Here is a 15,946-nt window from a genome sequence, read left to right as displayed (position 1 = left end):
TTTATGATAATCATGATGCACACCATACGATTCTCATGTGCGGTACATTTGCCTGTGTACAATAAAGCAAAACATGTCCCTAAATATAATTCAAATGGGTTCATTTAAAAAAATGCTTGCATACAAAAACGTATCATGAATGTCTCCCCTGTTCCAAAGCTTAAAGGGGTACAACTCGCACAAATTTCAGTGGAGCATAAAATCCTGGTAATATGCACAACTACACATCATCTCCTACCTGCCTACAAAGTTCAAAGATATTTGGCGTAGCAGTTTCCAAGGAGTTGTGCTTACAATAGTGTGATAGAAAGACAGATGGACATGGCAAAAACAAGAGAGGTAAACATAATTATTCTTGTATTCAGTGATAAAGCATCAGATGGCAAATGATTTAAATAACAACTATCATGGCCTTATTATATATTTTATTCACAATCTTTACATACATAGCGTGTCTCAATGCATACAGTCATTCTCCTTTCATACAATGTTATTCTTACATGCACTAACTACATAGTAAACATAATCTTCAGAAAAAATTTTTTTTGTTTTGACTAGTGGCATATCATCATTATAGATTGTTTCTTGTTTAAGACACATTTACAAGCTGGTAATCTGATAATAAACAATTACCAAGAAGAAATATTTAGTTTTTTAATGGCATTTTCATATCAAGCTTATTGAAGTCAGAGTTTTTAAATTTGTATAACACATAAATACTTAAAGTGAAGTCATGTTCAGAATAAATAGATTTTCAAAATAAAAAAAAGTTAAAAAATTTATAAAGATACATGAAGGAATTTGTGCAACAAAAATGTGAATATGAAGCAATTACAAGATTCGACAGATGGATACTAAACCTAAATTGTGTACCTTTGCAGAATTACATCAGAAACAGTCATTACACAAAACTTGCATTTACACGTTTGGAATGTTCCTCATACTCTTTGATCACAATTTTTAATAAAAAATAAGCCTGATCACATTTCAATAATACAAAGTCTGTTTAAATACTAAAATCAACAAATCTGTAAACCCCTGATAAACTTACTTGTACTATTTATACTTAAGTGGACCTCAAATTCTGTTTTTATATTTAACACTGCATTTGCTATGACCAATAAACCAATCAACTGATAGTGGGTATACATTTGTATATTGATTCTTAATTATTCTTTTCGACTGAAAACATGATAATAAAGATGGGCCTTTAGACATCAGTGATAACAAACTTTATACACTATGTTCAAATGCTCTTTCAGATATTATCACTTGAGAGACAAACCGAGAAAAAACATGAGGCTCCCAGGAGCCTGAATTGCTCACCTTGTTGAATTTGGTCTTTCAAAGGCAATAAATTAAACAAGAAGTTGTCCAACAACTTTGACTCAAGAAGTCTTTGGTAGGACTTATCACAAGATCTTTTCAACAACTGAAAGTTTCTTTTAATCTACCATAGTTTTCAAGATATTGACTGAAAACTATGAAAAAAAAGTCATTTTCCCCTTTCAAGGGCAATATCTCTTACAAGGAGTCTGAAGACTTTTTTAGTCCTAATAATATGGATCATTTCAGCTATTGAAAGAATTTGGATAAACCTAATGGTTTTTAAGATATAAGTGAAAAACTACTGACTGACCTGTATGTTCTATTTTTAGTAACAGTGGCCACGTTTTTCGACAAATCAAAAATCCCCACACCAGTTCTATGCAGGATACCCCAAGGAACATTCATACTAAGTATGGTTCTAATTAGTCAAGTAGTTTCAGAGAAGAATTTTGTATAATTGTTAACAATGACGATGGACGATGATGACGGATGCCAAGTGATGGCAATAGCTCACATGGCCTTTGGCCAGGTGAGCTAAAAACTGTACCCAATAACCTTGGATTTCTTGAGAACAATTGATACATGACTTATAGTTTACATTAGAACCAGTGTTTCTCTCATTACCGAAAAATAATGACAATAGACAACAAGATCTTCTATACCATCAGTCTTATCCATATCTACAGATATCTGAATATTAAGGATTCTACAAACTATGTTGTCATGGTAACTACATATGATTAGGTTATGATGATCCCATCTTAGCACTTGCAATCTGAAAAAATAGAAGATAAATAATCTAATTTTTTGTATCATAATTAAAGGTCTTGGTAAATTGTATATGCATATTAATTTGTTTACAGTATATCTACTGAAAATTAATTTAACAACCTACATTAACACTGTTGGACAATGATATAAATGATGAGGATACGAAATACAGGTATGCAGACTAAACAAATAAATTATCTATCAAATTTTACAAGGTAACAAGTTATTCTTGACCCATCTTATTAATGTCTGAAAGGGAAAATACTGAAAAGAAAGCTAAAATTAACAGAATTGATGAGTTCTGTCTTAAGTTTTAAAAAAATGATTGAATAATAGGAAACCTTAATTCTGACTAATATGAAAGAAAAATGATACATATGTAAATTTAAGTATATTTTATACAAAGATAAAAATGTCACTACCCCCAATCCTAAAAATACATCCTCTCAGATTCAGGTTGATGCACACCTGAATCAACTTCAGACTGTATTACTGTCTTCAAATATACAATAGCTTAATCAATAATCAAAAGTTCAAAATTGTTGTTCCTCACTTAATTACTTAAACTAAAATCATTACTGTGAAAGTACTTTAATTCACGGACACTATTTTTTGTGGATCAGGGAAGAAACACAATTTCGTGGATTCTTGAATTTGTGGTTTTGAAGTTTTCAGTAAACACATCAATGAGAATCTACTATTCGTTGGGAACCAATTTAAATAATACTTTCCATTTTATATCTGTAGAAGTATGTTGGTTTTCTTTCTTTGCAGAAAGAAAAATAATGTGACTAAAACTATTTCCTTCAGATAATCAAATCTGTAGTGCGAATACTTACTTGTAAAATAGCAACAATAATTCCAAAGAGACCAATAGCACTCCCAAAGATTTCTATGATAAGAATTTTGACAAAGAGAGTTGAATTTTGAGCGTCAGCTAATGCTGCTCCAGATCCAACTATGCCTACACAGAGACCACAGGCAAGATTACAGATGCCAACATTTATACCAGCAGCAAAGATCTGGAAACCTTCAAATACAAATACAATCAACATTAAATTCAACAGCAACATATGCAGAGTTTAGAATAAGATAAATAGCTTGTCAATTTCCATTATTGTTCAATTAAAATTAAAGCAATATATAAACTAAAAAGTTACATGTAATTAATGCTGTATTATTCTACCATGCTGTAATGCACTTTTACAGTAACTTTGAAACTGACTTTAAGAGTATACTCAACAAAACATTTTAAGATTAATTCTGATTTACTGAAATTTATTGGTTCAAAAAACAAGATGAAATCAAAATCATTATAACAGATAAGGTTTTGTTCCAGGTATCAAATATGAGATCCTCAATCACAACAAATGAAATATCATAACACTTTCACAAACCTGCATAGTGACTTTCCTTTATAACTTGTTGGTCAGCTTCCAATGGGTCAAATTTCTACAATAGTGATGTATATTTTAAAAAATGACATTACATATGACATCCTTTAACAGCATCATAGGAAATGTACATCACTTTAATTAATCAATATTAACTCTCAGCTAATCCTATGAAATTACAGTTAAGCCTTTCCATTTTTTGAAGTGCTACTCTCAGTCAGTATTAGGTATAGGGTGAATCATGGTAGAAAAAAAGCACACAATTATTTCCATATAATCTTATTCAAAATAGTATCTTATTAGCAGAAATAGCATTCATTTCTTTTTAAGTGTCCGTAATTTGAGTCATAAACTATATGTTCATCATCAAAGCGTGATAACTCACTTTCTCTCTATCATTCTATTGTAACTTTGAACTTGCTTTTCAACAAACAACTGTCAATTAATTTCAATAGATCATAAACTATGAGCTGACCATGTCAAATTGGTTTGTATTTAATAGCATGATTCATTTTTTTTTTCCATTTTTCTGGATTCTTACAGATTCCAGTACTTAACCAGTGCATAGCTAGACCAGTTTCCTTTTTTCATTTTTCATACAAGAAAAAAACATGTAAGTGTAGAAATGGGTAAAAGAACCTTCAAGGTGGCAGAATACTTTTATTTCAACAACAAAAGCTCTACTGTTAAGAAGGCTTTAAACATATGGTGAAAAAAATTAGTACCTAGTGAGTGAATAACAACACAATAACTAGAATTTGTAACTACATGTTTCAGGGTAATAAATACAAAACGATCACCAAAATTTACAAAACTGCAACACCCCTTAAAGAATCAAAGTAATTTGCAAGGTAATCTCTGTTGATAAAACACCCTCATCTACAAAATAAACCAGAAAAACTGTGAGCAAAGTTTGTTTGCTCCTCTCCCAAGAAACCATATAGGAAGTTGCTCTAATGGAGACAAAAATAGAAGGTACACAATGACATTCTGTGATAAAGAATGTGCAAAAACTTCATCAAATTTCATTTTTAGAGGAGATGAAAATGGTCCAATTGGTCAAGAAATGACATAGTCCATGAACTGCATTAGAAAACCCAAAAATTCATTCAAATGAAAAAAAAACAAAAACAGGTGCACAACAGCATCATGTAATAAAGAATTTGTGAAACCAATCTAATTTCATTCAACTGTTTTAGGAGTTGCAATTTAAAACTGGGATGGACAAACAAACAATGGAAGAACTGATGGACAGACAGCACACACCTCCTGCTTTGAGGAGCACATTGTATAATAAGTAGAAACTTACCCCAAGTTTATTACCAATAACGATAGCCAAAATAATACCATAAATAGCTACAGCTTCACAGAAGATAATGCTAATGAGATTTTTGGTTTTTATCCTTGGAGCTTTAACACCTCCACCTAAAATACTGGCTCCTGTTGTAAGAATGCCCCTGAAAAGTATAAAAACATTCTCAGTTATGTCCTTTAAATCAACTTTTTTTCACATATTTTACAAATGCCATTGTAGCTTATAATGGATTTGATTTCTAATTGGGAATAACTGTACAAAACCTTGAATTAAAGTTAAAATGAATAATTTAATAAAGGATGTCAATAAAAATTTTTTACAGTCTTTGGGTCTAGATGTTGTCATGAATGTTGCCTTTGTATATTTTTTTTAAATATCCATGTATATGAACATTTTGCTGTTTTTTTAGTTTTGATCATATTTGTATTTGGTTCAAATTACATAATAAAATATTTTTCTAATATGACATCTTCATATAGTCAAACAGTATATGTCGGTACAACCCCACCTTTAGCACCTGTGCATGGTTTCTTTTCTTTTGCCGTCGCTTTAAGACAAAATACTCATTTCAAAACATTTATGTGATGATTTAATGGCTGAGAGGTTATCTAATTGAAATCAATTATAAAAATGCATTTAACACATATGACGACATAAATATACAAATTTAATCCAACTTCCATACGGGTTAGGTTAAGCGGAACAGCCGTTATTTTGGCTACGCCTAGGAAAATTTTTGCAAAAAAATTACTGTATTTGTCATATTTGAAAAGAAATAATTCCTTGAGGGGGTAGATTTGTACTCATTTTAACATGGGTTTGGTATTTATATTCTCATTTTACACCTCGCTCTTGCTCAGTGTTAAATAATCAAATATAAATGCTGTACCCATATTAAAATGAGTACAAATCTATCCCTCCACGAATTATTTCTTAAATTATATCTGGCAACAGCAAGTCATTTGCCCTTCTCCCATTTTGGTATAAAAAGTTGAAAAAATGAATAAACAATAAAAAAAAAAAACAAAACAAAAAAAATGGAGTTAATCCATGCAGACAAACAAAATTCACCAAAACCTTATTCAAATCTTTCATATAAGTAATTATGGACCAACAGAAAGTTGTATTTCATATGTCCATCAGAAAATGGTTGTATAAAATTAAATGTCTGACTTACCATGCAGCTCCAACCACAGATAGCGATATACATAAGCCAACACCTATAGAAGCCCACATATATGGTGATGTCTCTGATAAAAACCTAAAAGCAGATTTCAGTTAAAACTAACAATATTTTCACAAATGAGCAATAAAATCAATCATTTAAGAATTACATTTATTGAGATTTATATGTGCATCTAATATGCTTAAAATTCTACATCTGACAATAGTTGTACAGAAACTTGTTGTAAAACACTGAACAATGAACATTCAAAGGTGTGAAAATGAAGTGTAAGTGAGAACTACATAATGTGTTAAACAAAACTTGCTTATGTTGGATAATAAACAATCTTTAATTTGTTACAAGTTTTTGTAGGAGTGAAAAAGTAAATCTTTAATATACAGTATATTGAAATTATGATTCAGAAATGACTGAAAAAACTAAATATATATAAAAATTATTCTTGTCTTAACACCCTGTGATAGAGTTTGCTGTCCCATACTCTTTTAATTCAGAAAATGTGTATCACTATATTAAATTGGGAAATTTAGAATGACAATTTTTGATATTATTAATTTTATAGAGGATACTGATAACGAGAAAATGACAGATCAGAAACACTTTATCAGTATAATTATAAACAGAAAAAATACATCCTGCACTATGACTACCAATTGGGAAATACCTTATCTTATTTGGGACAATTTTTTCTTATGTGGGAAAAATTGGAAGCTTTCAATAGGGGAAACAGACATATTTCTGGCTTCCAAAATTCTGTCGCCAGAAAAATCGCCGACATAAAGACATCAAGGATAAAGTTTTGTTCTGGACATCCTTATATATTTTGGATTCTAAAAACGAAACAAAAGTACTGCATGCAATTTCTTAAAGTCTTGTTTCAGGTAGGAGATATTAATGCTATGATAATTTAAAATTTACCATCCAATATCAAATCTTGTTCCTCTACCTGTTAACATATAGTACATAGCTGAAAGTAAAATAAAAAGGAATTCAATATTGGCATGCTTGAAATTCAATAAATGTACATGTAATGCCTTCAATTATCTCAATTTCTTTGCTAAGAATAAATGTACAACTGTACATGTATACCTGACACTCTTATTTTGAAGTTTGATTGTAGCTCTCTTGCAATAAATATGTATTGATGAGACAATGACCCCTATATTAGATAACAAAAATATATGATATAACAAGAAAGCACTAGATTTGAAAGGAGTAGGCCCTGTGCTAAATATCAAGCTTTAACAGGGACAAAAATGAGCCACCCAGTAGCCCATGGCGACTAGATTTTGAGCTAGGCTACATGTACAAAACTTTTGAGTAAAATTTAATTGAACACACAGAAAGTATTAAACAAAAATATGGACTGGACTACCAGCTTGTATTTCCTAATATTTACCTCTGTTTTATCATACCCGAAAGTTCCATTCAAAATGGACTGTAACACTAACATTATAATTAGGTCCAAGATATGTAGTCAAGACTAATATCACTGAATAGGAGGAACTTAAATTTATTTAATATGGATTTAATACTATAAATGTAACTGCAATGGTAAAAACATAGTCAAATCTTATTTAGTGACCACCTCTAATATAATCAGAATGGATAACTGGTGATTATGTCAAAGAAACAACAACCCCACCAGAATGAAAAATGTCAGCTCAAGGCCATCCATGAGTTTTAAATGAATGACAAGGAAACCCTCACACCATAGGGCAAGCTGCAGCTGGCCCATAAACAACATTATACACAGGTACTGTGAAATAGTTGTCCCATAATCTCCAGCAACATAAAAGTAAACTGAAAGTGAAAACCAATCAATACAAGTGTAAAGAGGCCAGAAAATCCTGGCTAGGGATAGACACAAAAAATGCAGCAACAGGGGTCAATAAACATGCGTATGATCAGGAGAATGGGAGCCAAGATAACAGATACTTGATTAGAATAATAAATTATATTCTCATGTTAGGTGTGACATCACACTTTAAAGTGATAGGTTAATTGAAGGAGAAGTGGTTTGGAACAACCAAGTCCAACTGCTTAGATGGAAAATCTTATTTTTCAATTGTAAATATCTTTGAATATAAAAATTAATAATTAAAATGCTCTGAATTATCTGTTTGGAAGATCATTTAAAAGAATTTTTTATATAAATAAAGACAATAGCTTCAACTGAATTTGAATTAGCTTTCAGGATCTATGTTAGTTAACAAAAGGCACCTATTAAGTACACCGTGCTACACCTCCTAGATCTCTAAGTGCCCAGATGTCAAGAAAAGTCAATTTATAGAAGCATTTCAGATAATTTATGTTTGGAGACTTACAATGTACATGTATGTCCAAATAACTATTACTGCTCTTGTAGCCTTCTAATCTAACTTCCTTTCGTTGTCTAGTAGAACAACCATAAAACCAATTTTCACCAGATTTGATGTAAATGGTGAATATGAAAGTCATTTATACTGGACAGTGGTCAAAGAGTAGGTCTCGCCATTTTCATGATAGAAGCAATTTTCTGCAAGTTGCTCACCGAAATTTTATTCCTCAGGGAAAATCATTGTATGATAGCTCATTTTGAAAGCAAAATATAAGCAATATTTTTTTCATTTTATTTCATTTTGGGCATGTAATTGCTTCACATGAGATGTAGAAAAATTGGTTGGCAAGAATTTGCTGGCAAGAACTACTGACTGATCATGGCTGATGCCAGTAGTCAGTACACGATACTACATGCATGATATTGAATTAAGGTATTTTTTCCTGCCAGTTTAAACATGTTTTGGGTATAGGCCAATAAAATTCATTTTTTTAAAGATTGAAAATAGACTATCTACAAAATTTGTTACACAAGCAACAAGATTACAAATGTGATAATGTATGTCCCCCTGTCAGTCTGTTCTGACATATTCGTTAATTTACCTATAACTATGAATGCGGCGAGGCCAAGTAGCAGGGTGATTGTATAGACAGGGAACAAGGAGAACCCTGTCTGCTTGCTAGACGGTTTATATTCCATCCTGCGGGAGATTTGTCAAAATATTGATGTTTTCCTCATATGATAATGTTGACGGAAACGTCTCATGTGATTATCAAGGGAAGTAACTCATAATCGCCAATTCGAATCCGATCTGAAAAGTAACTAGCCCGTAGGCAATCAAAGATCTGAGAATCCTAAATATGGTCTGACATTGATGAAGTAACTTTAAAATTTATTATCACACAAACACCCCTTTCCAAAACCTTTCTATGTTCTCAAAACCAAAGTTGGTGTGCATCCATTATTTTGTTAAAATCATTTATGTCTTCTTTTGTTGTAAAAATTAATTTTAGACACGTTGACCATTACTAATCGGTTGTAAGTTGAAAAAATATGCACCATAAAATTACGAATACATTTTAATGTAATTTACGGAGTTTCATTACTGAACTGCACCTAATTGTAGGTTACCTTTCATAACGAAATGGTTATAATTTGATGTAATTTACGGATTATATTGTACTTACCCACATTATATACATTTGAAATTGTTTTCAGATCTATTTGAAACTGTTCTTTGTCTGAACCTATTAATGTCTTTTACTCAGCGTGCACAAAATCTACATCATTTGTTCATTTGTTTGCCCTTTTTCTTTCTGTTGACTTTCATAATTTACGATTTTCAAGATGATTGGTAAAACGGTTGCGAATTTAAAAGTGGTGCAAAAAATTAAATGATGGGTATATTTTTTATGTTTAAATCTGCATTATTTATAGGTAAATATTGATTTGAATTGTTTTACCGGAATTCTAAATTAGGACAGATATTTCAGTATTTTGAATGTATCTTGTTCGTTGGGATCAATTTCTAGCACTGGACCATTTAATTCCATTTCAAACTAGACATGAGGGTTGAACCAACGGCACACACTAAGTCGTTTCTTATTATCAGAGTGTAACACATTTTACAACTAACCCCCAAAAAAAAAAAAAAAATACTTGAAGCCCATAAAATACGGAAACTTTATTAAGATTCAAAGCAAGATTCATAAAATGAAAATACAGCATGCTCTTGCTCTAGTGTTTCTACTGATTCGTGGTGTCTCAACGCCCTGATGTGCGATATTGCCTCTGATGGTTTCATTCTACAATGTTTAACAAAGTAACAAGCCAATATAGTTCCTGTTCTTCCAATACCATATGCACAGTGAACGGCAACAGCCTAAAACATATTTGAAAGCAGATGTTCATGTTTTTTTCAACAACAAAGTAATACAGTTGTTATAGTTGACATTTTTTTAATGGAAAGCATGTCATAACACCTAAAAATAAAATATAAATCTACATTTTGGCTACATTTCACATTTTATATCCTTATACATCTACACTGATCCTTAATTATGCATGATCTTTTGACCGACATGAAGTTTTAGCTCACGAATGAGAGAGTTATCAATTTCTTGTCTTACCGACAACCTACGGAACATGACGCTTACCGGATTTCACTCACTTGAATAAAAACCTGAAAATCTTGCAATATGACGGGAGCCGCCGACAGAGCAGGGCATGTTTATCATTTCGGAGCAACTGATGTCACTCCCGTTTTTTTTGTGTTGTTGCAGTTAATTTTACAAGTGCTTTACTTTTGTGTATACTCCTTATCTTCAGTTTTTTATTGCAATTGCGTTGTATTCTGTTACCAACATTGTGTATGTAGATCGTCTTTGTTTCCTTTTTTTATATTTTGGGCATGTCATTGGATTCTGATGTCTCTTAATTGTCATTTCGTTTTGATGCTTCGGAATATTTGTCGATATATGATATCAGCATGCACAAGTCAACGTGATGAAATTCATGACGAGGTGGAGGGCTGTCAAATACACCATAATAAAATAGAATAAAATGGAATAATTATTATTTTCAATTAAAGGTTTTTTTTAAAGAGAATTTGAAATCAAATACATTTGATTCATATTATTGCGAAAAAGTCATACAAAGTTACGGAATATCATCATGGCATACTAGTATATTTGCATTGTAAGAACCCGACATTTCAAGTCCATCGAATATAATAAGTAAAATATATCAAACCATAAAACGATATTTGTTTATTTGTGTTTTTTTTTCACTTTAATGATGACTTTGATGATCTCTGATAAAAAAAAAGTCTTTGATAAATATTCTCCTAGTCATTTCAATGCATCTACAATTACTTGTGTTACTACCTCATTGTAAAAGAATTATGTAAAAGAATTATCCCATAAGGTTTGAAAATGTTAACATCTTAGTTAAGTTTTTAAAAAATAAAGTTTTTTTTCAAAATTCCCAAAAGAATCTGAAAGTAATATATAATAACAAAATGGAAAAACAATGGGAAAATATGATTAATAAAACCGATGTACGATTTTAATAATGTTGTAATAGAAATAGACATCCTAAAATAGATAAATACATACATTTAAGGAACTGAATTCAACAACTTATGTTATTTCAAGATGATGAGACTACCTGTACATAAATGAAGCATGTTACCTCTCCTCTTTTGTTAGTATTTTCTATAAATTCTAAACAGTCTTCTATCTGCCGTTGTGATGGAGGGGTGTGATCCTCAATCTCACATCTAAACACCACAATATCTAGAAGTAGTTATGGCTTATATATTAATACATACACTCATTTCAAATGCAATGCATGAAGAAAGCAACAACATTAACTATACATAGAATACTTGCATTTGGTAAAGGTTTTTTTTCACATTGGATTCCATTCATATATTCATATACTCAGTAATTAAGCCCCATAAGAAACAAGAACAAAAAACAATGAAGAAAAAACAAACAAAAAACAAAAAACAAAAACAAATAAAAATAAAGAAAAAAACATCGTACAATTATGCAGTTTCAACTTATTATCATTGGACGCAAATCTTGCTATGTTTCATCGGTAGTTTGTGTGATATTCCCGGAATATCAAATAGTGACTGAGATAACTTCCAATAATATCCATTTCTTAAAAATATTTACTTGTAGCTCTACAGAATATATTTGGTAATGTGGTGGTCAAAGAAACCACATGGTTGACACCAATGCTCTCCAAGAACTGGATGTTTTCTTCTCGTGTAGGCAATGCCATGCCACACAGCTTTCCTTCAATTACCCAGGAAAATTCGTCAGGAGGGCATGCTATTGCATTTTCCTATCAGAAAGTTTTTTTTTAATTCAAAACACTACACATTTATTTTACGTTAGAAATACCTTCTAAAGAAAAAAGTTGTTTGAAACGAAATGCAGGCTTATAATATGAATATAGAACAGAAACATTTTATCATATCTTTATCAAGTGCTATAATCTGTAAGACTCTGGCATAATTAAAAAAATAATGAATAAAACTTAGAAAAAATGACAATGAGAGCACATAATTTATGGTCTGTTGAAAACGAATTGACAGCTCGTTCGTCTAAAAGTGTCAGATGATGCAGAAAACGAGTTCAAATAAAATGTTAGGGCAAGTGAGTTATCTCTCTTTAATAATGAAATTGCAATGCATTTCATATAATTTATACCTCGAATTATTTACACTTTAAAAAAGAAATTAATGCAATGTCTGCATTTCTAATAACATTTTGACTAAGATTTCATGTAAGAACTTTTTCCTTTTGTTTCACTCACTGCCTGATTCTTACAGGTAATAGCACTTAGATGACGTTTTCAATCAAATGAAAAATGAATGCACAGGGTTTGTCGCATAATAATACACCCTTTAACCATCAGCAAGTAGAATTTATTGATTTTGATTAATCCTATACAATTATGACAGGTCAGTGCATGCGATATCATGTTTTATGGAACACTTAGAAGCGATATCGATCGAGACCAATGTATACATAACCATTTTTGTATGTATTTGTTTTTGGACGTCTTTTTTTAAATTGAGCAAATTTAGGCAAATATTTATTAGATACAGTTCTGTATTTGACCAACAGATATTCACTTTGACAATTTTGCTATATAAAACGCTAAACAGCAGACGTCAGCCGTGCAATATCATTTGTAATCAAAACGTCAAGCGTGCAAAATCACAAAATATGGGTGTGTCAGAAATGCATTGACTAAATGGAAACTGTTATTTAACAAATCGAATGAATTTCCAGACGCTGATTACTTAACTTCGATTTAGCGAGAGTTTTCGAGAATTCGGCAACAGCTTCTTCGGTCATCGCACCATAGTCATAATTTGTAAAGTTTTGCTGTATTTACAGCATGTCTATTTCGTAAAGTCGTAGATGCTTTGATAAAAATCACTAAATTGAAATTTATTAAAGACCCGTGCAGGAAATTACAATAAATAGCATGTAATTGGATGTCCTTGTAAAATGAATATTAACACACCATTCATGTTGATTTTGATATGTAAAAGGCAGGAAAAACATTAAAAAATTCTGCCACCTCACCTCCCTTAAAACGGATTTTTTGTATGTATCCATTTCTTAATTATCCTCCCTATCTTAAACCAATGTCTCTCAGGTTTCCACCAATAATTTCATGACTGTACGCTGTATGTTTTGACTACTGTACGGTCTGTACGCAGTAAATTTTAATTGATAACACTGCATGATGATATCCGTACTTGATATCCGTTAAGTGTCAGACGTAAGAATCGTGCAGAGGGTGAAACATTAAAATAAGTAATTCACAACTTTGGCCATGTCAGTATAATTTTACTATTTTTGCCATCGGTAATACACGGAATATAGAACATTTTTTTATTCACTGAAATACACCGCAAATGAATATTTTCGAACATTGTAATTAAAAAATTTCAAAACAGATCTAGTGCTGAAGAGCTAATTATCAGTCACTTCAAATAAAGACCACTGCCTTGAGTGAAAGTATGGTTTTCGACATGCATGATTATGATATTTCTTATGTTGCCCGATTCTTACAGATGCTTGTACTTAATAGCTCGTGATGATCCGTTAAAGTTAACAGTTTAAGTAATAGTCACCCATACAAGCATCCGCTTATGAGAGATTATAAGTTTAATCCATTACAAGTTTACTGTGTTAATATATATATATAAAGGTCTGAAAAATTCCCAACGATGTTAGAACTGTCAAATTTGCGATGCAAATGTTTGGTCGTTCTCTCGGGACTCGAACTCGTACCGCCGTGACATCTATGGGAACACCGCCTGCACAAAGTCCAGCGCCCTAGACCACTTGGCCAGCTAGGCTATGTTAAAATATAGCTTTCGCTGGTCGGGTCATTCCTCCTCGTAGGATTAATCTAGGGCTGTAACTTAGTACACGATGTATAGTAGTACGGGACAGTTCATTTTAGATGTTATTATTTAGGAGAGAGGATCAAATTGATGATGCATGTCACAACAAATCAATATTATACAAACGTCTCAGAATGTGACGACTCTATTCGCTACACTGCTTCATCGGATCAAATTGATAAGTCCACCCCATGTCACAGCGGTACGAGTTCGAGTCCCGCGGAGGGAACGACCAAGAATTTGCATCGCAAATTTGACAGTTCTAATATCGTTGGGAATTTTTCAGACCCTTCTATACGTTTATATATCTTCCCTGTATCAATTTGATCCGATGGAGCAGTGTAGCGAGTGGAGTCGTCATATTCTGAGACGTTCACAGATATGTGTGTGTGTGTGTGTTGTGTGTGCCGTATATCGCACCCCTATATCTAAATAACGCACCCTACATCACTATCCTAGTCCTACATCGCATCCTTTCAGGGATCACACTTGAAGTATAGTTATAATACATGATATAACGAATATGACTTTTGGTCCTTAGGGTGATATAGGAGTCTCGGATTGATACAACATATGATACAGATTTTGACATGTAATATTCAGTATAAAATAAGGAGGAATAATTCACAGATTCGCAGAATGATTACAATACCCACCTTTTTCTTATCTTCATATTTGGTTTTAAGCAGTTTGAATGGGTACATTCAGTTAATACGGATTTTAATTTGTGAAACGAAAATGTTAAATTACCCAATGAATTGCCATTACCAACTTTAGTTCGGTTTTTTTTTACAAAATATATTGTATTCCGTAAAAGTAGTAACCTAATTCGCTGGTCACTTGATAACTGTCTTCATTACAAATGTTTTCTAGCTACTTTAGGATTTTTATCGCTTGATTTTCGGTGGGTTAAACTTCTTTTAAGTAAATAAAAAACTTAAAATATTTTATAACACGTTTAGCTAATTCACCTTTGCGGTGGCTTTCAAGATGTCAGATGCTAGAGATTAGGATGAACACAGGCCCTTAAATTGGGACCCAGGATTTTTTTTTATAATCGCAAAAATATCATTAAATCATTTTGTTTCCATAATTGAGTTAATATGCGTGTTCTCAGACATTAAATAGCAAGAGGACATGTCTTAAAGTACACATATTAAATCAAATATGGATAACAAAATGATTTAATGATATTTTTTGTGATTAAAAAAATCCTGGTCCCAAGTGCCTGTGAGGATGACACCAAGTCAGAAAATAGCTTGCCAGACAACCTCTAGCACTGCTGGAGTAAACGAAGTTGCTGGAACTTTTGTCATTTTTTCATTGACTATATCACTACCGATCGATTAAAAAAATCGGACACAGCCAAGTTCATAACTTATTGCATATATAACGTGATAAACGAAAAATTATTGATACAACGTTCTGCAGAGAAAAATCACTTGCAATGTCTATAAGTACCTATCGTAGTTGTATGAAAAAGAATGCTTACCATGGTCAAATTCTCAGTTAATTTTTGAATATAAGTTTGGTAAATCTATTATCTTGTAGAATCAAGCAAATTTTAGATCCGAAACTTGTTATGTCCCATTTATGCGATGCTTTTATTAATATTTAATGCATAATCATAATGTATACTTTCTTGGCTGATATACACTGTTTCACTGTTTCGTTGATGTATATTGATTAAGCT

The 15,946-nt window shown here is 31.7% G+C and overlaps 2 protein-coding genes across 2 annotated transcripts; both read right to left on the bottom strand.

Annotated features, from left to right (window-relative positions):
* Window positions 1–410: 410 nt before the first annotated feature.
* Window positions 411–9,086, bottom strand: LOC148629401 (V-type proton ATPase 21 kDa proteolipid subunit c''-like). The gene is made up of 7 exons (XM_088550283.1): window positions 8,915–9,086; window positions 6,911–6,959; window positions 5,987–6,070; window positions 4,804–4,951; window positions 3,498–3,552; window positions 2,940–3,130; window positions 411–2,104 (listed from the first exon to the last, which is right to left on the bottom strand). The coding sequence occupies exons 1-7, from the start codon at window positions 9,009–9,011 to the stop codon at window positions 2,075–2,077; spliced, it is 654 nt and encodes a 217-aa protein (XP_088406409.1). The 5' UTR covers window positions 9,012–9,086; the 3' UTR covers window positions 411–2,074.
* Window positions 9,087–9,766: 680 nt separating this feature from the next.
* On the bottom strand, window positions 9,767–13,456 carry LOC148629400 (dual specificity protein phosphatase 23-like). Its single transcript, XM_088574959.1, has 4 exons — window positions 13,424–13,456; window positions 11,996–12,167; window positions 11,505–11,608; window positions 9,767–10,194 (listed from the first exon to the last, which is right to left on the bottom strand). The coding sequence occupies exons 1-4, from the start codon at window positions 13,454–13,456 to the stop codon at window positions 10,000–10,002; spliced, it is 504 nt and encodes a 167-aa protein (XP_088431085.1). The 3' UTR covers window positions 9,767–9,999.
* Between the last annotated feature and the right edge of the window lie 2,490 nt (window positions 13,457–15,946).

This window comes from Perna viridis, chromosome 1, assembly GCF_037379345.1.
Source record: "Perna viridis isolate PV_CMFRI_1.1 ecotype Kerala chromosome 1, ASM3737934v1, whole genome shotgun sequence".
Taxonomy (NCBI): Eukaryota; Metazoa; Mollusca; class Bivalvia; order Mytilida; family Mytilidae; genus Perna; species Perna viridis.
Note: the sequence above shows the minus strand (reverse complement) of the source record. Positions and strands in the feature narration are given on the sequence as shown.